A 20,718-nucleotide genomic window follows, 5' to 3' on the forward strand; every position below is an offset into this window, starting at 1 on the left:
GTCCCACAGCTCACGTTCCGAAAGAACGCACCATGTGCCAGGCGCATACATGACCTCCATGATGTCATCTAGTCCTCACCACATCTCTACAAGGATGCCCTATACTTATACCCACTTACAGGTGAGAAACTGAGGCCTGCCCGGGTCTCAGTGGGTAAATGGAGAGCTGGCTCCAAAGTGTGTGCATGTTTCCACCCAGTCGGGGAGAACACAGCCACCTCTCAGCCCTCTGAGCCCAGGGGAGGGGCACTGAGGTGGCACTGGGGGACTGGGCTCCCGAAGCCCCCGTTTGACACCAACTGGCTGTGTGGCGTTCCTCTCCCAGCCTCTGCTCCTACCTCTGTAAAATGGGGGTGCAAGGTTCACCCCTCCCCACAGAATACCTAAAAGGGCCTTAGTAACAATCACTGGCCCATTCAGCCTTTTGCAGTGTGCAAGTGTCATCTCCCATCAGTCTCCCCGACACCCTGCAAGGCGGGCTTTTCTTGCTCATTTTACAGATGAGGAAACTGAGACCAGGGAAGGGTTAGAGGCAGCCCTCAAATAGAACATCCTGGGCTATGTTATTAGTTCCATCAACAGTGTCATCACCACACCCCACTGTAGGGACTTGGGGGGAGGGACAGTGGCCTTCACGGACCTCAACCCCACTCCCCCTCTTTCCACTGCCCAGCTGGGATCAAAGAGAAAGGCCCCGTTGCTCTATTGTAAAATTCTTTCTACAAAATTAAGAAACAAAATAAGAAAAAGGCCTTTTCAGAGCAAACAGAAATGAACTACACAATTATTTTTATTTTAAAACAACTATGAACTGGGCACCAGAGGACTCTGCTTCAGTAGTTGCTTTTAGATGGCACAAAGGGGCCTTTATTTGTATTGCATATTATCAGGGGCAATAGCCCATGCGTGTGCCCATTAACTAAGCTAGCAATTTCCTCTTTTATGTCCACAGTCACCACGTGGCCAGAAAAATAATCAGCAATGCATATGCTTGAGGAAGGGAGTTGTGTTCTGGGTGTGCTCTGGTGCAGATGGCCTGGTTTCTCAGAAGCAAAGGACTTTCTGGGGTTCTCCTCAGCTAAACAGGGGCTTGCCTGGCCCTGAACTGTGGCGGGACAGCCAGCTCTGGCCCCATGTGGGATGGACTGTGTTTCAGGGGAGCTGGGATATAGGACAGGACCCAAGATAGGAACTGGGTGGAGACTAGGAGGCCCCTCTGCATCCGATGCCAGATGCAGTTTTGCCAAATGGGTCTGTTCTCTTCAAGTATCATCGGGGACATGGGTGTGAAAAGCATGGATGTGGAGGATTCATGGAGAGGTGACTTGACTCATGGGGAGACAGACCATTAATGAGGAGACCTCTTCCCAGCTTCTCCATTTCTTTCTCTGTGAAATGCAACAATTTCAAAGTGCCCTGTAAATGTCTGGAGTTAAGAGTAATGTATTATTAATCACGATTATAAGAGATGTATTAAACAGTGATTACATTTATAATCATAAAAAAATAAAAGAATAATGGCAGTCATAAGCCTCCAAGATGAATGGTGCCCAACCATCTTTCAGTTGGGATGGGGTTTGGGATAGTAAAGGCAGGGGGAATACTGCCACTGAATTTGTTTTCTATCTCTAATTTGTTTTCTATCCTAATTTGGCTCAGAGGAGAGAGGGAGAAGGGACAGTAATTCTCTCACTCACCACGCCTCAGCCCCGCACCTCTCAACCTCTATGGACTCTCTCAGAGCCTGGAGAGCTTGACAGAATGCAGGTTTTCATTCAGTAGGTCTGGGGTGGGGCCTAAGATTATGCAATTCTAACAAGCGTCTAGGAGATGTCCAGCCTTCTGTTTCTCTGATCGCATTTTAATGGCTTAGAGCACTGTTTCCCAAAGTATATTATGCAGGCATAACAATCCCACAGATTCAGTCAGAAAATGTCCTCCAGCCAAATCAGACTGGGAACTCCTGCATGGCTCTGTAACTCGCCACTACACACCAGCATACTCAAGGCAGTGAGGAGTCCTGCCACCAGGGAAGACACCAGTTCTATCCAGAGGTTCTTAAACATCTTTGACCATAGGATCTTTTTCTTGGGGGGAAAGATCTCTTAATATCCTTGTGAAGTTTCAAGACACACTCCATCGGGAAATTCTGGATCCAGCAGAGTAACACACACTTTAGAGCCAGCCAGGCCTGGATTCAAATCCCAGCAATGTTACTTTCTAGGTCTGTGACCTTGGGCTAGGGTCTTGATCTCCTTGAGCCTCAGTTTCCTCATCTTTAAAGTGGGATAATAAACTCTGTATCATAGGGTTGTCATGAGGGTTAAATAAGATGGCAAGCATAAAATGCTTGCAAAGTGCCTACGTGGTGGAGAAATGTCAGTTCCCCATCTTTCCTGCAGTTTTTCTTGGGGTACTTGGAGTTTCTGCTATAGTTTGGAAGTGAAGGTGCCCTTTTTTAGGAACCGGCCAGCCCAGATGCAGGCTCATTACCCTGGGGGAGGCAGGATGCCACATCCTGTTTCCTTCCCTCCTAGGCTTTGGGTTTGCCTACGTTTCTCTCTGTCATCCCTCACCACCCCTCCCTGACGAATGACACCTCCCACAACCCAAGCTGTCTTCCATTCTCCTCCTGCTCCTGAAATAGACCCACACCCAAATTAGCCCTTCTTGGCAAGACGCTGCTTGCAGAAGTGTCTTGCCCAGCCCCTGACATCTATGAAGTGCTTCCATTTTTGGTCTGGGGCAAGATGAGGTGGGACAAGATCTCCATGTTTTCCAGGAGTGGTGAGGAGTAAATGATACAATGGATAAGAAACCCACAGCCTGGTATGCAGCGATGTTGGGGCACTGGCTTCATGACTGAGCCCTAACAGCTCTCAGCAGTTCAGAGACAGCCTGGGCGACTCTCTTGCTACCTAATTTGGGAACAAGGAACTTGTCTGAGTAATAGAAGCTTCACCGCTCTGAAGATGAGAGGGTAGAGACATAAGACATCTAAAGGCTTGGAGGCAAGTGCACGGAACTCCTCCCTGCCTGTGTGCGAGGAGATAAGACGCAGACCAGCTACAGTGGCAGCTCCCTCCCCGAGGGGGCCAGTCAGAATGCACAGACCCAGAACAAATGCTCCAGCACAGGCAACAGCAAGAAACACCAGTCCACATCTGAGGGACAGACCAGGCCTGAGCCCAAGCGAACCCCTTGCCCATTCGCTCCATGAAAGAGAAGAGGAAGAAATGTCTATTGGTGGCTCAGCCATGCTATGGGGTGGGGCCAAAGAGCTGAAACTTGGCCTGGATCCCCCAGCCTCAAGGTAATTTTAGAGTTGAGGACTGGAGCCTTCACTGAGGACCCAGACGCCAGCTTCAGCCCAGGTCCTGACCCCAGGCTTTCTTCCCAAAGCGGGGGCCAGGAACGTACTTAGGAGAGGGCCACACAGGTGGGACATTGCTTCTTTGGGCCAAATCTGAAGCCAAAGTCATGTTCCTCTTCAGAGCTCCACTGGGGGCCAAAGGCCCCACAGGAGCCAGTGCCATTTTGGTGCCGCAAGGGGGCGTGGAGCTGATTCCCGGTGGTGGCTTCTCTCTTAAGCGCCTGCCCCATGTGAGAGGACGACTGTCCCAGAGCTGTCCATGCACATCCAAGATCTGTGCGGGTCCAGAATAGGGAGAGGCCAGCCCAAAGTTGGGGGTGGAGGAGAAGACGCCCATCCACCCGAGACCGAGAGCTTGCCACGGGAGACGTACCATTGACTAGGCTGGCATTTGCACTATCTGCAGCATTTGAACCTGCCGCACCATCGGCCGCTGCGGGGGTGGGAGGGATGGAAAATGCAGTGTGTCACAATGGAGAAAAGCAACAATGCAGAACAGCAACAACAATAAAGACATGAACCAACTTGTGGCAAGTAACATGACTATAGTTTTCAGAGAAAATCTCTGTTAGAGATCAAGAAACTCAAATTCAGGGGTGGGGGTGAAATGTTCTCATAGAGATGCCACAGAAGTCAGGGGGGAAAAAACTCAGGCATGAGGGTCATTGAAATAAAACATGGAATATGATCAATGTGGTTAGGCGGGATGGCACTGTTCTGTGGTGAGGTCTAGACAGATGCACCCAGTTGGCTCAACCAATCAGATAGGGATCCCCGTTAGAGTTCTATGAGGAGAGGGGTTCTGGCTTCCCATCAGAGGGGCCAATGGTACTGAGTCAATTCAAGACATTCAACAACTGGTGCACTGTGGCCCTGGCCATTTCGAATGGGTATTGCTATGATCACCATCCCTTGTTCTAGCAAAACATCTGTTGAGGGCTGTGACTTAGCAGGATTCACGTCCTTAGCTCAGGTCACCACCCATGGCCACCTCCTCCTTCCTAATCAGCAGTCCCCATCATTTAAAAGGTGAAATCAAACATGTCACATTCTGTTTGAAGGTCCTAGCGAGTTTCCCTTAATTTAGAAATTAAAAGATGATACAAGATGGTCAAATTCACTCATGTTGTTTTTTTTCTTGGGGTGGGGTAACATGTTCTGTGGGAAGGAGAGGGAAGAGACTGCTGGGTGGAGTGAACACACCATGGGTTAGGGGCAGCCAGCCAGGCTCTGTGGGGATATGCAGGGGAGCAGGATTGTGGGGGGTCCCATGGTGACGGGCCCCTGAATGTATGTGTGTGGGGCTGAGGCCCAGGTGGAGACATTGGTGATGCCATTGGCATTGGCCCACAGGATGATGCACTGGAGGATCAAGTAGGTAGAATGAGGTGCTGGCTTTTCCTGTGGGACTGCCATCACCTGGGGGCACAGCTGAGGGTCTGGCAGTGCCCCTGCAGTCAGGGAGCCTCCTCCAGCTGTGTGCTGGTGTCTAGGGCCCAGGCTCAGTGGTCAAAGGCTGTTGCTATTTCTAAAAGCCCCATCTACCCTGAAGGGTGTCTTACTGTACCTGGTAGCTGAAGGCCATCCCCCTTCTTCACACCTGTGTGATGATTTTTGAGACATATTAATGAAGGAGAAGCACACAGCCTCATCTGTGTACACACACACACACACACACACACACACACACATCCTGGCATGACCAAGGTCATCTGGACATGGGGACTCACAGTTATCAGGCTTTAAGCAATGTCCCTGATGGAGATGATGGGATGGCAGTGCTAAGGGCCCAGTCCTAGCTGTGCTGCTCACGAGGATGTAAGGTGCAAGCCCGTACCCATCTTCCTCTGCCATGTTGCCTCCACTTCCCACCTCTTCCCTCTACACCGATGCCCTCATTTCGTTGGAGTGTAAGTAAATGTTTAGTGAGAGACTCTGTCCTGTGCTTTGGGGCAGGAGAGGCCTGTCTTCCTACTGGCATTTTAAAAAACACAGGTGTGGCCTGTAGGAGCTTCTGCCCCTAACCCAGGCCCCAGTGAGACCAAGGAAATAGTCAAAGGTTGCTGCATCCTGTCCACCTGCCCACATCTACTTAACTGCCTGTAACCTGGGGCCACAGCAGGCCAGCTTCTATGTCATTATATGGACACTGTTCTGACATTCTCTGGGCCTCTTGGCCAGGACTTTGTTCTCAGTTTCAACTTGAGCTCTCCTTTTGCTCTCCAGATATGGATTTCACAGATCACACCTTAGTTCCATTATCCCTATTGGTGAGGAAGCCATAATCTTAAGGGAACCCTACTAGAAATGAGTTTCACCCTTGGGGACAAATAACTTTTGATTGTCATCCAGGCTCTGTGCCTGGTTGACCTTTGAGAACTGGAGGTAGCAGGGCTGCCCCTAAAGCCCAAGGACAGGTCACCTGCTATCATCTCCTTCTCTTGGACTTCAGAAAGTCTGGGTGTTGGGGACCCTCCTCTGGAGTTTGGGGAAGGAGACAAGACAAAAGACTAAAGATGTGAGAGGGAGCTGTTCTGACCAAGTGTGAGTGTTGGGTGAGGAGCCGGCCATGCCAGGGCTAGAGGCCTGGGCTCTTATGTCTTCTAAGCATTCTTCTTCTCCTCTGAGAGGCACCTGTAGCCCAGGCTGCTAGCCTGGTGCTCTGAGGAGGGCCCCGGGAAGAAGGACTTGTTTTCAGGGGGAGGAGGAGCCAGAACACAGGTGAGGTGGCAGTGACAGGGGCATCTGAGAGGGGCTCATAGTAGTTGACTTGGAACCACCTTCCCTAGAAGCTTCTCTGCCCATATCTGGGGAGAATCTATGATGAATGGGTTTGCCACTCTGCTCAGTGGAGTTGAGAAGAGTGGAGAAATATTCCCAGGTAGGGATTTCTACTTGATGAGAGGGGTGCAGATGGGACCAAGTTACACCTCAGGCTGGAGACTCAACAAATGCTCAGCATCCTTGGCCTGGTCCAGTGGTGGAGAAGGAGGGGCTTCTATGACATGACTGGACAAGACAGAGACTGGGACAAGACCCTGGAGATGGAACAGACAGAGCCCTCCTGGCATGAGCAGGGCCTTGAGGATGCAGGATGTGGCTGTTGGCACAGGGCATGGACATAAAAGGCACTCAATAACTATTTTGTGGAGTGAATGATTCAACAACAAAAAAGTGGCCTTAAGAGCTCCTCTCCTGGTCCACAAGGGGGTTGGGCTTACCTTTCTTGTCTTTCTTCTCTTCCTCCTCACCACCGGCTCCCAGCAAGGTAAAGATAATGCCAGTCTGAGAGTTCACACCCACAGCGGTCACTACCATCCGTCCAGAGCCCTCCATCACATGGGTCCCTGGAGAAGGGAATGGAATCCAAGTTACCATTGCACGAACCAAGTCCCCTCCCCAAAAGAGTGGAAGGAATTCCATCCAGAATCTGCTGGCAATTTGTCTGCTGAGGTCCAAGGGTACTGCCCATAGTCAAGGTTCAAACTATGAACCTTTTAGGATGATTTCACTTTGGGACAGCACTGTGATGGGCTTGGGGCTCAGATACTGCTATACCTCAGTTCTTAGGCCTCCAGACAGCTCAGGCCTATCATCTGCCATGCTCTCTTGGAGATTCCCTTCTGCCTCTATCTCTCTTTCGCGTCTCCCCCCTCAACCTTACAGGCCAAGCAGGGACCACTCTCTCTTTTTCTTATTGATTTATCTAGAATGAGACCTCATTTTGATTAATTCTATAACCAGCAAAGAAATGCCAACTAAGACCTTTACAGGACTTCTTAAAGTGGACACCACCCTCTCTTTAAAGATCTGGTAAAAGAATTCAGGACTCTGTAAAATTGGGTGAAAATAATGACATCTTTAGTTTTACAAACATCTAGCTGAAATGTAGCATTTCCTCCCATTATGAATGTAGGCAACAAACCCCAACACCATCATACATGTTACAAGAATCACAGTTTTTTTTCATATTGCTTGGCAGCTGTTGCAGATATCATGATACTCACCCTTATTTTACAAATAAGGCAGTTATTAAACTGACTGCTGATCTTGTTATGCAGTGTGCTAATGAAGAAACCCATGCATCACTATACCATGCATTTTATTACTTTAATTACTTCAATCTCACTGTATTCCTTTGTCACCCAGAATATTTTGCTTTATGCATTTCAAAGTATCATTCCGAGTAGGGGTGGCACATGATGAGCTTGGACACTGATTCTAGGCCAACCATCCCAGGCCTGGTGTCTTTCTCTCACAGGCAGACCCTGCAACCTAACTAGCCCCTAAGAAGCACAAAGAGGGAGAACCAGGGCCCAGTAACGGGTCCCTGGATAATATGATGACTTGCTGCTAAAATGCTTTGTGGTGCACCAGCTCAGCTTGTGTGTGGGCTGTCAGCAGGGGTTGTTCAATGCCAGCAGTGTTAGACAGATAAGGAAACTGAGGCCCAGAGAGGTCATGTGGGGGTGGGGTCATTGTAGGTCTTTAAAGGTGAGGGGGGAACACCCTTCATGCATTCAGAGTGCAGACAGCACTGCCGGTACCGGCACTGCCTTCTGGAGGACACCTGCTCCGTGCAGGCCGTGTGCCAAGCCCCTCACGGCAGTCATCTCTGAGTCCTCACCCTGACCCCCAGTTCATGGAGGAGGGAACTGAGGCTCAGGGAGAAGTTGCTTGCCCAGGGTCACAGCAGGTGAGGGGCAGAGCCAGGCTTTGAAATTTCCTGTCTGAAGTGGATAGAGACTACCTTCTTTGTCATCTGTCCCTCCCGGAAACAAGGTTTTCGCACCCTGGTCTTAACACATTTGTGAAAGTCTGTTCTGCCTGGGTGGCAATGGAAATACTGCTCCCCACCTCCCCAGCTCTAGGTGGGATGGAAAAAGACACAGGGGGCCAATTTCCACCCAAGATAATCAGACCCCAAAATCACCTTCTAATCTAATCACTCCCATCACTGCAGGGAGCTGGCGGCTTTGCACTGGGAGGCAGGGAGGAGGGAGGAAGGAGGAGGAAGCCAGGGAGGTGACCTCTGGCCATAACTCAGGGGACAACATGAAGGCACAGCCCCCTGCCGAGCCTCAGATGAGCCCCAGGTGGTCCTCCAGGCCCCAGCAGTAGCTGGGACATCAACCTCTCCTTCTGGCCCTCCCTCGTTCTGTGCCCCAGCTTCAGCTCTGACCACTGTCCCCCAGCTCAGACACCCTCCAAAATGCCCTGAAGTCCAAATTCAGTCAGTACCCCCTGTTTTAGAGCCCGGCCTTCTTCTTGCCCTTGACCACTGATTCCTGCTCCGTGGCCTCTGCCTTGGGAGTGTGCATAGCTCACTGGGCCTTGTGTCCAGTCCCCCACCCCCTTTGCTCACAGTTACTGAATGCTCTTCCCCTACCTCTCATCCAAAACTTCCTCCCCTCAGTTCCTTCTCTTCTACCAGGATCTCTCTCCTACAAGGACCTCAGGGCTTGGCTGCCCCTTCTGCCGGAGGAAGAATTGAGTGTACCAGGTCACTCACCCTATACTGTCGCACCCCAGTTCCAGGATCCTCTACAGAGGGCAATGCTTAACCCCAAAGCCTGTGGCTGTAATGGCAGAACCACAGGCACTCAAATAAAAGGTTGGATGACTAAATCTCTCAAAGGAAAACTACAGGGTCTTTGGGTAGGGGCCAAGGTGAGAACCCTTTGGGTGTGGGGGCCCCGCAGGGCCTTGCACCAAGACTTCACTGTCCGTGGTCTCTTGGGCACTATCCTGTAGCTCCCACCTCATCGAAGCTCCCATGGAGCCTTCGGGATATATAAACGTGGTGGGGGTGGGTGAAGTGAGCCCTGGGCTAAGGAGTAGGGGACCTGGGAACCAGACTGGTGTTTGCTTCTGATTTGCTGTGTGGCCTGAGGCCAGCCCTCTCCTCTCTTTGTTCTCTGAAAAATGGGGAGGCCTGGCTTAGGTCTCACCTCTCAGTGATGAAGTCTGGGTCCCCTGGTTCCTGGAGACGAGGGCCATCCCTGGCCGGGGTAGGACAGCCTCCATTAAAAGGCTACATCTTGGAAAGTCTGGATCTCAGTTAAGATGGGGCCATCAGAGCCTTGTGTGGATAGATGACCAAACGTGAAGCCTCCTGCCAGGCCACACTTTTCATTTGATGGACAGATATGGTGGAGTGCCAACTCTGTGTTAGACTCTGGGGCTGGAAGGGAGGGTCTCTTGTGATCCCTGCCCTCCAGGAGCTCACAGTCCAGCTGGGTTTGAGGGGTAGCAGACAGACACACAGATCAATACAGCACAAGACAGCAGAGATCCAAGGGCCAGTGTCCTGGCAGGGGGCACAGCCCAGGCAAAGGTGGGAGGTGGGACAGGCGACGGCAGTGGATCAGCTGGGCTCATGAAGGGAGGAGTGGGAGAGAAGCAGGACATGGAGCAGCCTGTGTGAGGGCTGCAGAGTTGGGGTTTGCTTGGTGTTCAGCAGGGAGCCACTGGGTGAGGGAAGAAGGGAACTAATCTTTACTGAGCTGGCTCACTGTGTGTCAGTTACTATCTGAGCTGCTTTCTCCTCCTGGCTCTCACAGTCCCTCTGTGAGTAACCATCATCTCCCTCCCATTTCACAGGCAGGGAAGCTGCCTCAAGAGGTCATCTCCACATTCAGCTGAGAGGGCAGAGCTGGGGTGGAGTGAGGGTGGGGCTCTAGTCTCTGTTTTCCCACCTTGCCGGGAAGGCTGATGGCAGAGTTGGAAGGCAGGAGAGCGGTGGGGGAGCTGGGTCAGCCATCCAGCTCCTGTCCGTCTGTGAGAGAGAAAGGAGCTCAGGGCCAGGGAACACTGTGGCTTCTGCCAACTGGACAGCCTGTCCTATCTCACCGGAACCTTACCTTTAACCTGGTAGCAGAGGGCAGGCCACAACCTTCCCGACTGCAGGCTCGAAGCTCATCTCTACCTGAGACTTGCTATGAGCAGTAGGAAATGGCCCCCACCTGACCTGGCCCAGGTGTTAGCTGTCTTGGGGCCAAAGCCTCATGCAGTGGCAAATGGGGTACACTGAGCCCTTGTTTGCAGAGCTGGAGAGGCCTAGTTTTACAAAATGCAGCTTTTGAGCCCAGAAAAGGCAAATGTCTGATTGTGGTTGCACAGCACCTGAGGCATAGGTTAGGGCTTGAACCCACTGCTCTTCGCTCTCCCAGTTTTGACTTCCCAGGCCTCTCAACGGACAGGAAGAGGCGTGAGGTCATACCTTCCAAAAGGTCTCTTTCTGGGGGTAGAGATGTGAAAAAAGAAGGGAAGACATTTCTGGGGATTATCATCTGCCTCTAGGCACAAACACCAAGCAAAGCTATAAGATTCCCAGCCCCGTTGCTAACAGTAATAACGTACACTTACAGAGCACTAGACAGTCGGCAAAGTGCTTTAGTGCCCGTGAGCCTGTCTCCCTCACAACAGCTCGGTGAGGTAGGTTCTGGTGCAAGCACAACCCCCCAAGCCCCTCCACCCACCTGTGGCCTCTCTGCCCAGGGTCACACAGCTGTGAGCGATGGAGCCGGGACTTGAACCCATGCTCTATCCACTACACCCCACTGCCTCTCATGGAGAAGAGGCAGGGTAGTGTAATGGAGAGAGCACGGGCCGAGCAGCAGACTGGGCCTTCCAGCATCATGATATCGTCCTAGGCTCCCGGAGGCGGCAGCAGTGGTGGCAGGTGTGGCTCTCCATGCTTGGCCTACCACTCCATGGGCAGGGTGGGCAGCAGGCCCAAGAGGGTTTGCTGATGTCCTGTGCAACCTCGTGCTGTTAACACTCTGGCTCCAGTGGTGATGGAGGAGGCTGGGGGGTCCTTCAGGGGACAGAGCTAATGGGCCTGCTGGAGCCAGACCCTGCTGCTTTTGAGGACTAGCCCTCACCCTGGTCCCCTGGCCCTTCCATGGCCACACGGATGGCACCTAGTTGTTGGCTTCCCGAAGGAATTTACCATAAGACATTTCAAACAGACCATGCTGCTGGGTAACAGAAGTCACAGGGCCCTTGGAGGAGAGCTCACTCATGGGGGCTGCAGGAGTACAGGGCTGGGGGGCTAGAGGGTTGGGGTCTCTCTCTGGCCTTCCCCTCTGTGGGGCCTTACACGCCTGCTCTGGGCCTCAGTTTCCCCGGCTGCAAATCAAGACAAAACTAGGTTCTCTAGGGGTCTGTAAATCCCCTGAAAAGTTGCAAAGTCACAAGTCTAGGTATTTATTTCTCATAAGTGGGATCACTGTTTCCATGGGACTGTCACCAGAGTTCATGACCCAGGAGGGTTCAAAACCACTGGCCTTCCGTGAACGGTGCTCCGTGTTAAAGGAGGCTGAAGGGGCAGGACACCTAAATGCCACACAGTGCCCTGCACCGGGTCCCAGTTGGAGCATGCTGTGGGGACAGTAGGCAAACATGAATATGGACAATATCTTAGGTTGCAGTACTGCATCAATGTCGACTTTCCTGAATTGACAGCTGTGCTGTGGTTACACACGAGAATACCTTTTCTTAGGGCAGAGACTGAAATGTGAAGGGGCCCAGGGCAATCACGTGCGTGACGAGGAAGAGGGAGGCTCCTGAGAGAGCAGACAGGGCAGAACGGTAATCACAGTGGAATCAGAGGGAAGGGCACGTACGCATTCTTTGTGCTGTTCTTGCAAGTTTTCTGAAAGTTTGATATTATCTTAAAATAAAAAATTAAAACAAAAGAAATGGGCCCAGGTCAGAGTTTGTGCTCTAGGGCCCGCCCATCTGTTGCTTGATCCACACAGGCTTGAAAAGAATAGGGATTTCTTGCCAACATTTAAACATTGGGAGGCTCCCCTTGCACAGGGAACTCAGCAGCCACACTGAGGGGCACTTCTGTAGGCAGCAGTTGGAAGCAGCTGTGCTCTGGTTTGGCGCCCCCACCCCGCTGCCTGGACCCAGGGACCAGTGAGCCTGTGATTCCTGACTGTTTCTACTCTGCCTGGTCTGAAGAACCGGACATGGGCTGGGGATTGCCTGGCCATCCTGGGGAAGGAGCTCCAGGCCTTTATGATTTCCTTTGTGCCTGGAGCACTGGGGACATCAGAGTAGATGCTGCTGGGTAATAGATGAGGAGACTGGGGTCCTGGGGGGCAGAGGTCAAAGCCAAAGCTTGATGGAGGGCTAGAACCTGAGTGTTCTGTCTCCAAACGCTGCTCTTATTCCTCACATAGCACCTCACACAGCACCATTTACAAAGGACAGTCAACATCTGTCTGTGCATGTGGTTTCTACAACAACCCTGTTGGGTAGGCGCGGTGGGGGGAGGGGGGTGCCCACCGGCTTCCCCACTGTACGGACACAAACATGGAGGCTCCAAGAGATGAAGTGACCTGTCCAGGATCACAAGCCAGACATGGCTGGGCCAACTGACTCAGAACTGGAGTGTCCTTGGCCTTCCTCTAGGCCAGTGGTTCTCAACCTTCTGGCCCTTTAAATACAGTTCCTCATGTTGTGATCCAACCATAAAATTATTTTCGTTGCTACTTCATAACTGTAATGTCGCTACTGTTATGAATCATAATGTAAATATCTGATATGCAGGATGGTCTTAGGCGACCCCTGTGAAAGGGTCGTTCGACTACCAAAGGGGTCGCGGCCCACAGGTGGAGAACTGCTGCTCTAGGCTGACACAGTGTGCCAAATACCACAAGGGGGCTTCTGCACTACCACAAGGACCCCGCAGGCACCCCTATCCTGGTCCCTCTGTGTTCCCTGAGGGTCATCTGACCAGAAGGCCCAGCAAGGCCTCCCAGCAGAGGGACAGGGTCTGAGGTGTCTGGTCATGAGCAAAAATGAGGATCCAAATGGCAGTTATCCAGAATTTACAGCACTGGGGAGGGAGCTTCAAGGAACCCCCAACTAGAGGAAGCAGGCTCCTGCGGGCCGAAGGTGGGAGGAGGAGATGGTGGAGAGAAGGTGGGCAGTCCAGAGAGAGGGCAAGGGTAGACAGTTGAGATGAATGAGAGAGAGGAAAGTGGATGCTTTGACATAATCTTATGAACTGGGGTTACGCTCCCATTTTACAAGTGAGAAAATGGAGGCTCAGAAAGGCTAAGAAGCTTGTCCAGGGTCTCCCAGACAATAAGGGGCAGAGTCGGGATTGGAATCCAAGACTATTTTGCCCCCAAGTCCAGGTTCCATCCTAGGAACGGGAAAGGGAACCAACCCAGCATGAGCATCCCCCTACCAGCGCTATGCTAGGTAGGGCTTCATCTATATCCTACACCAGGACACCCCTATTGTCCTCACAGGGGACAATAAAAGTGAAGTAACTTGCCTGAGGCCACACAGAGAGTTCATTCCAGATCCCGGATCTGGCTCAGCCTGGCTCAACTCTGCTCTTTCTACAATGCAGCCTCTCTCCTCACTCTGGCAGGCAGTGCCTGAGCCCTGAGGTGTGCAGGGCCCAGAGGTGGAGCTGGGCATGACCTCCTGAGAACCTCAGGCTTGGGCTCCCACCTGCTTGGATCTGTTCGGGTGAGAGGACCGAAATAGAAGTGTACCACCTGTGTGTCTGTCCTGGTGTCTTCTATCTGTGTATGGCCAAAGATGGAAGACGCCCATAAAAGTGAGACCCATTAGATCTGTCTGGGTGGCAGGAGTGTGGATGGGTTCTGCTCTTTATTTCATTTGAGACAGTTTGTGCAGAAAAAAAAACTCAATCAACATTACAAGGCTGTGCACAGAGTGGATGTCACAGGCTGACATGAGGACCCCAGGTGGTATGGGAGCGACTGCCGGAGGTGGTGCTCAGAGCAGGCTTTGTGAAGGAGGTAAGCCCACGCAGATGGGCCGAAGTTAAATGAGCAATGTGAAAGGGAGGAGGAGGGACATGAGGAGGAGGGAACAGCTTCCGCAGAGGCAGGGCACAGGAATGGAGCCAGGTGGGTTTGTAGCAGAGGTACAGGGTGAGCAGGGTGTGGTGAATCCATGACTTTCATGGCTAGTAGGGGCACTGAATGCAGTGTCCCTTCAGTGCTTGGGCCTTCTCTATACCACTCCCACCCACAGCCTGTCCAGGCCACTGCTCCCAAGAATGCTCGCCTCTCTGGTACCAGAGGTTGGAACCAGAGCCACAGGGCCATGTGGCCCTAAGTTCCAATCAGTGACAGGGAACTCATTACCTTACAGGCAGCCTCTGTTGTCCTAGAATGGTTCTTCTGCAACAGAATTCTCTCCCCAGTTAGATTACTTTCTGTTGGGCCAATGATGCCACTTTCTCCTGTCTTTTCCCATGAGCCAGGGCCAAGCCACTTGCTTCTCCTTCCCCCATGCAATTGTGTTTCTGAATGTGAGCACTGCTGCGTGCAGGCAAGCTCCATTTCCTTCCATCTAATTCGCCTGCACTCTGGTGATCTCTGTGAGTCCTGACTCTTGCTTTCTTTTTGCCATGCTCCCTGGGCTGGTGGTCTCTGTGAACTTGACGGCACACTTTCCATACTGTGACAGGACAGAGCTCCAGGGAAGGCCACTAGAAACCAGATAACCGCAATCCAAGAATCAGCACACACTGGCCAAAATCTCCTGGCCTCTGGCACAGCCTTCTCCATCTTGCCCACAAGGACATCATGGGAGACCGTGGCTGCTGTCTCTTGACATCCAAAGGCTCAGAGCCAAGTTCGTAGCTAGGCTTTCAGCCAGTTGTACAGGTTGAGACTAAAGCAATTGGTTCAACTTGAGCCTCTCACCTCCCAGTGCTCAGAGACCACCCATTCCCGAGCTGACTACCATTTCTGACCCTACTGTGATCCCACCAGTTTGAGCTTCACAGGGCTCTCCCAGATTCTTGTTAAGACCTGGAATGCTTCTGTCTGTCCCTAGTCCCCTGTGCTTCCCCACTGAAGGCAGAGATCACTGCCAAGTCTCCAAGGGCCTATGGGTCTAAGCCATAGTTTGCCCACGGCTGGCTTAGACCCGGATCTGGCCCGTTTCAAATGAATAAAACTAAAAAAAAAAAAAGACCGTACCCTTTTATGTAATGATGTTTACTTTGAATTTATATTAGTTCACACAAACACTCCATCCATGCTTTTGTTCCGGCCCTCCGGTCCAGTTTAAGAACCCATTGTGGCCCTCGAGTCAAAAAGTTTGCCCACCCCTGGTAAGCTCTCTGGATGGTCTCTGGGACATCCAGTTCCTCGGAGACAACCTATTACCCCTCCCCAATTATGAGGCTTCTCATGGACTAGAGGTACAGACACAACCCATCCACTCAGGCCCAGAACCTCCCCTCAATTTCCACTGACCCAGATGACCCACTTGACATACCTGGCCATGGCTCCCAAGAATGCTCGCCTCTCTGCTAACCAGAGGTTGGAACTAGGACCACAGGGCCATGTGGCCCTAAGTTCCAAGACAGCATTTGAGGATTTCCATCTCTCAGTCAGACCCCAGGGCCTTTGCACTTGCTATCCCTCTGCCTATAATGCTCTTTCTTGTCACAGTTCCAGTTTTAGCTCCAATGCAATCTCCTCAGATACGCCTTCCCTGACCAGCTAAGATTCCTGTCCTTTCCTCTGGGTCTCTAGTTCATTACCATGGCAGAATTATCACTATCACTGATTTATCACTATCTGAAATTATGTTATATATGTGCTTGCTTGCTTCATTGTCTGTCTCTTGGAGTCTAAGCTACAGGAGGGCAGGGACCTTGTATTTCGAGGATGACATACACGCCTTCAAACCTCTGTGCCTTTCAAATGTTTGCCTCTGCTAGGAGGGCCCTTTATCCAAAACTCTGTTTGGTGGGCTGCTACCCATGCTTTAAAATCCAGCTCAATTCCACCTCTCCCTCTGTTCCCTTCTTGGCTTTTGTACACCGTCCTCACTCCTCCAGTGTGGAATTAGTTGTTTGCTCGTCTGCTTATCCCAGCCTATCTGGGCTGGAGGCTCCTGAAGCCAGAGGTGGGTACCACTGCTTAGTCCAGGGTCAGGCCCAAAGTAGCTTATCAGAGGCTACTTGGTGAGCTCTGCTGGACAATAAGGCCTTTTGGGTGTTCCTGTTGGAGGGAGGGTGGTCAGCTGGCTGGTGCCTTACCTCTGCATGGTCTCCTTGCTTCCTGTCTTGCCCCCTGCAGCAGCCAGAGTGAGATTTTAAAAAAGTAAATGTGTTCAGTTCACTGTTTAAAACCATTCCAGAGAATCCTCATTACACAAAACATTTCCAAACTCCTGACCATGCCCATTAGGCCTGACATCTGGCCCCTCCACATCTCCATCTTGTTCACAGTCCTCCAGCACAATCCTGCCACTGGGCTTTTGCACATGCTGTTCCTTCTGCCTAGTATACTTTCCCTGGATAGTCACAAGGCCAGCTCCTGCTCATCATTGACACCTCAGCTCACACATAGCCCCCACCTGCCTCCCCTTGTCCTGCTTTATTTTTACCACACACCTACCACCACCTGGAACTTTCCCATTGCCTATCTCTCCTCACTACACCATAGCTCCTCAGGACTGAGGCCTCATCTGCCTCATCCCTTCCTGTTTAGCACCCAGCCCTAGCCAGTTTGGCTCACTGTCTTTTCCCATGAGCCTGGGCCAAGGGTCCTGGAATCGAAGGGTCCTGGGTTCAATTCCAGTCAAGGGCATCTTGGTTGCAGGCTCCTTCCTGACCCCGGCCCTGGTCTGGGCGTGCAGGAGGCAACCCATTGATGTGTTTCTCTCACATAGATATTTCTCTCTGTCTTCCCCTCTACCTCCCATTCACTCTAAAATCAATGGAAAAATATCCTCAGGTGAGGATTAAACAAAACAAAACAATTGTCACCTGGCTGATTCTTTCTCATCCTGATAAGAATGGGCTTCAATGTTTGACTTTTCAGAAAACTAAATCACTAGAAGGTAAGTTACCTGAGGGCAGAGATTCTTTATCATTCTATTCACTGTGGTATCCCTAAAGCAGTGCTGAGAGCCCAGGAGGCCCAATGCATGTTTGCTGGGGAAAAGAGAGGAAGTTCTCACTTGGAGCTGAGCTGGCCAGAGATCTGGAGCCAAGGACCAAAGTCTCCAAGACCCTCCAGCCTCATGAAGGGGACAGAAACCAACAATGGGAGTGAGCCCACTGTTGGGCTGCAGCTCACCTGACAGCAGCATGGGGTCCTTGTCCACGGACTTGCGCACCTGGTCAGACTCTCCTGTCAAGGAGCTTTCATCGATCTTGAGGTCATTGCCCTGGATGAAGAGGCCATCAGCAGGGAGCAGATCACCTGATGGGAGGAAGGTCAAGGGAGTCAGCAGGGTCTCAGGTGGCTGAAGAGGCTGGAATAGTCCCCAGAAGTTATGATTATAAGGGAAGGTTCACTATTGGGACCAGCTGTCTAGAGCTCCCAGGGTGCAGGAACCAACATGGCGCCCATCACAGGCCAATAGGCAGCTGAAGACTGGAGCCGAAGTGAATGGTACAGGCTGAGGGGGGGGGGGGGGGGGGGGAGCTGAGGTTGGGCCCAACAATCCTAGCTCAGGCAGGCATGTTCTTTAGTTTATTAAGTGCTTTTCTTGGCCTGGTGTGGTCTTGAGGCCTAGTTTTCTCAACGATTCATTCTCTGGTTTCAACTATGATTTGAGGAATTCTTTTGAAAGGGACTAGTCCATCTGGGCTAGGCAGAGGAGACTCCAGGACAGTCACATTATCAGAGGAAACCAACCCCCGAGGGCTAAGTGAGGAGGAGTACACTCCAATCTCACTTCCATCTTCTGCCTCTACTTTCCCAAGGACATACTCATCTAAACTCCTTTGGCACCAGCTTGCCCACTTTCTCCAAGGTACTATCACAGGCTTAGAATGTTCACTCATCTATGTCCACTCCCCATCACACGCATCTGGCCCAACAACTATCCAAACAATAGCCAAATCAGGGATAGGAAATGGACTTCATCCCATAAACCCGTTCCGAGTATTAGTAGTACTTGGAGTATTGTGTTGAGAAGGCTTCTGAGGCTGTATGGAGGCCCTGAGCTGTGACTGATTAGTAATGTCTGCAGGTATTGAGAGTGGTGACACATGTGCCAAGTATTTGCCATTTCTGAGTTAAAGCAATTCTGAAATCTACTCCTTCCAGGAAGTAGCCTTCTACTTCCAAAGGATCCCAGAAGACATCTTGGCTTGGGATCAGCCTTCAGGGACCCTCCTGCTTCCCTGGGCCAGCCTCTTTGGGTCTGCTTGGCCTGTCCCATCTCTGCTCCAGCTTTAGCAAGTAGCTCTGTGGCTGGGACACTTACCATATTTTATTTGGGCGATGTCCCCAACCACAATCTCAGCCACAGGAATCTGGACCACCTGGCCAGCTCGGATCACGGTGAACTTCTGCTCCTGCTCTATGCGGCTCTGCAGGCCCCGGAACTGCTTCTCTTTGCTCCAATCATTGAAGGCCGTGACCAGGACCACACAGATGACTGAGAGGAGGATGGCAGCCCCCTCAATCCAGCCTGCCTCTGCCTCCCCTTCATCCTCAGACCCAGCCTGGGCTGTGGCGCATCCTGCAGAGGATAGAAGGAAGCAGATGGTGTGGGATCAGCTAGGCCCGTGGTTGGCAAACCTTGGCTCGCGACCCACATGCGGCTCTTTGGCCCCTTGAGTGTGGCTCTTCCACACAAAATATCACGTGCGGGCGCGCACGTACAGTGTGATTGAAACTTCGTGGCCCATGTGCAGAAGTCGGTATCTTGTGGAAGAGCCACACTCAAGGGGGCCAAAGAGCCGCATGTGGCTCGCGAGCCATGGTTTGCCGAGCCGCAGTTTGCCGACCACTGAGCAGATGGGGCCTCTAGTGGTCTGGCTTTAAATCCCAGTTCTGCCAAGCAAAAAATGTTGATAATCAGATAATCATGAATAATTTATTCCGTGCATCTGGGTGCCAAGCCCTGTGCAAAGGGCTTCACACACATCATCTCAGAGCACTCACTCTGCCCATTTCACAGATGTGGAAGCTGAGGTTTCTTAGAGAAGCCACATGACTTGTCTAAGCTAGGAAGGGCAAGTGGGGAGCTAGGATATCTGACTTCGGAGCCTACTGTCTTAGCTACTTTGGTTTTCTGCCTTTGTTCTGGCTGTGAGATCTTGGGTAATGACTTCACCTCTCTGAAACTCAGTTTTCTTATCTATAAAGTAGGAATATATTCCTTATCTTGGGGACCACTCTGAGGGCTGGCATTTAATGAGGTGAGGTCCATGGCATCTCCAGCACAGACCTGGCACAAAAGAGAGGCCTGCTTAACGAGAAACGAGAAAAAGTGAGGCTGTAACAGAATGGGACCAGTCAACACTGTGCTTGCTTTAGGGTCTAAAATGCAGTTTTGCTGTTGTCCTTTCCTTCCGTTCTCCCAGCAACCACGAGGCAGGTCTCTAGGTTGTGGGGTAGGAACCAGAGCACTGGACCTGCCCTCTGACGAGCTGGTTCGAATTGCACTGCTGTCCCTGAACTAGCCTGGGTAAATCACTGTTCTTCCTGAGCTGCAGCATCCCCATCTGCAAACTGGGGTTCACTGAGAATACCTTCTGGGCTCAAGGAAAGAAGGTGGATGCTCCGGCCTGTGCTCAGTCACAGGAGGTTCTTACTCGGCCTTTGTTGGAGCTGAGCCCCAACCACACAGTGAGGACACCCACATTCCATCTGAGCCTCTGTGTGACCTACACCTCACACCCTTGCCCTGTTGAACCTCCCAGTCTGGGCCCTCAAATTGCTTGAGGCCTGCCAGGCCCACCATGTGAAAAAGAAAATGAAAAAACAACACACATATTTAATGCAAAGGCCTCAGACTCAAAGGCAGGTCCTGTCCGCATGGTGCCGAGTGCTAGGGCCTTTCCTAGCCCTTCCTCACACACTGTCTTCTGCTTCCCCATAAGATCCAGACAGTGAGTTCCCCCATTGACAGCTGAGGAAACTGAGACCCAGAGGGGGGAGGTGACACGGCCAAGGTGATTGCTGCAGCCAGGACTAGCTCCTTTTTCCACTGGGGAAGAGGGTGGGGGTAGAGAACGGCCCTTTCCATGTCTGACCATCCACTCCTGGAAAACTCAGGGTAGTTCTCTTCCATGGGGGTTGGGCAGGCGACTGGGCTATTTGCAAGACCTGCTATATGCCAAGCACTCACTTCAATCATCAAGCTGGCTGAAAAAAGGGAAGCAGTTCAGAGAGGGACAGTAACTCACCTGGGGTCACACAGCAGATCTGGAGTTTGAATCCAGGCCTGAGCCTAGGATCTGACACTGGACCTGCCTTGCCCACTGTCCCTGAGCTTAGTGCCCTCTCTGCCACTTGCTGGCCTCATGTGGAAAAGTAGAAAACATTTCCATAGACCTATGGCCAATTGTATGGAAGTCC

General features: G+C 51.7%; 1 protein-coding gene across 1 annotated transcript in view; it reads right to left on the minus strand.

The window, feature by feature from the left end:
- Nucleotides 1–20,718, minus strand: part of ATP2B2 (ATPase plasma membrane Ca2+ transporting 2) — a 360,949-nt gene that overhangs the window by 61,834 nt on the left and 278,397 nt on the right. Inside the window, exons 5-9 of the mRNA XM_081105731.1 lie at nucleotides 18,617–18,874; nucleotides 17,479–17,604; nucleotides 6,595–6,720; nucleotides 4,941–4,973; nucleotides 3,747–3,806 (exon numbers count right to left, since the gene is read on the minus strand). Of these exons, the coding sequence (XP_080961857.1) occupies nucleotides 3,747–3,806; nucleotides 4,941–4,973; nucleotides 6,595–6,720; nucleotides 17,479–17,604; nucleotides 18,617–18,874 (603 nt within the window). The remainder of the gene's footprint in view (nucleotides 1–3,746; nucleotides 3,807–4,940; nucleotides 4,974–6,594; nucleotides 6,721–17,478; nucleotides 17,605–18,616; nucleotides 18,875–20,718) is intronic.

Source organism: Myotis nattereri, assembly GCF_964212035.1.
Source record: "Myotis nattereri genome assembly, chromosome: 14".
Taxonomy (NCBI): Eukaryota; Metazoa; Chordata; class Mammalia; order Chiroptera; family Vespertilionidae; genus Myotis; species Myotis nattereri.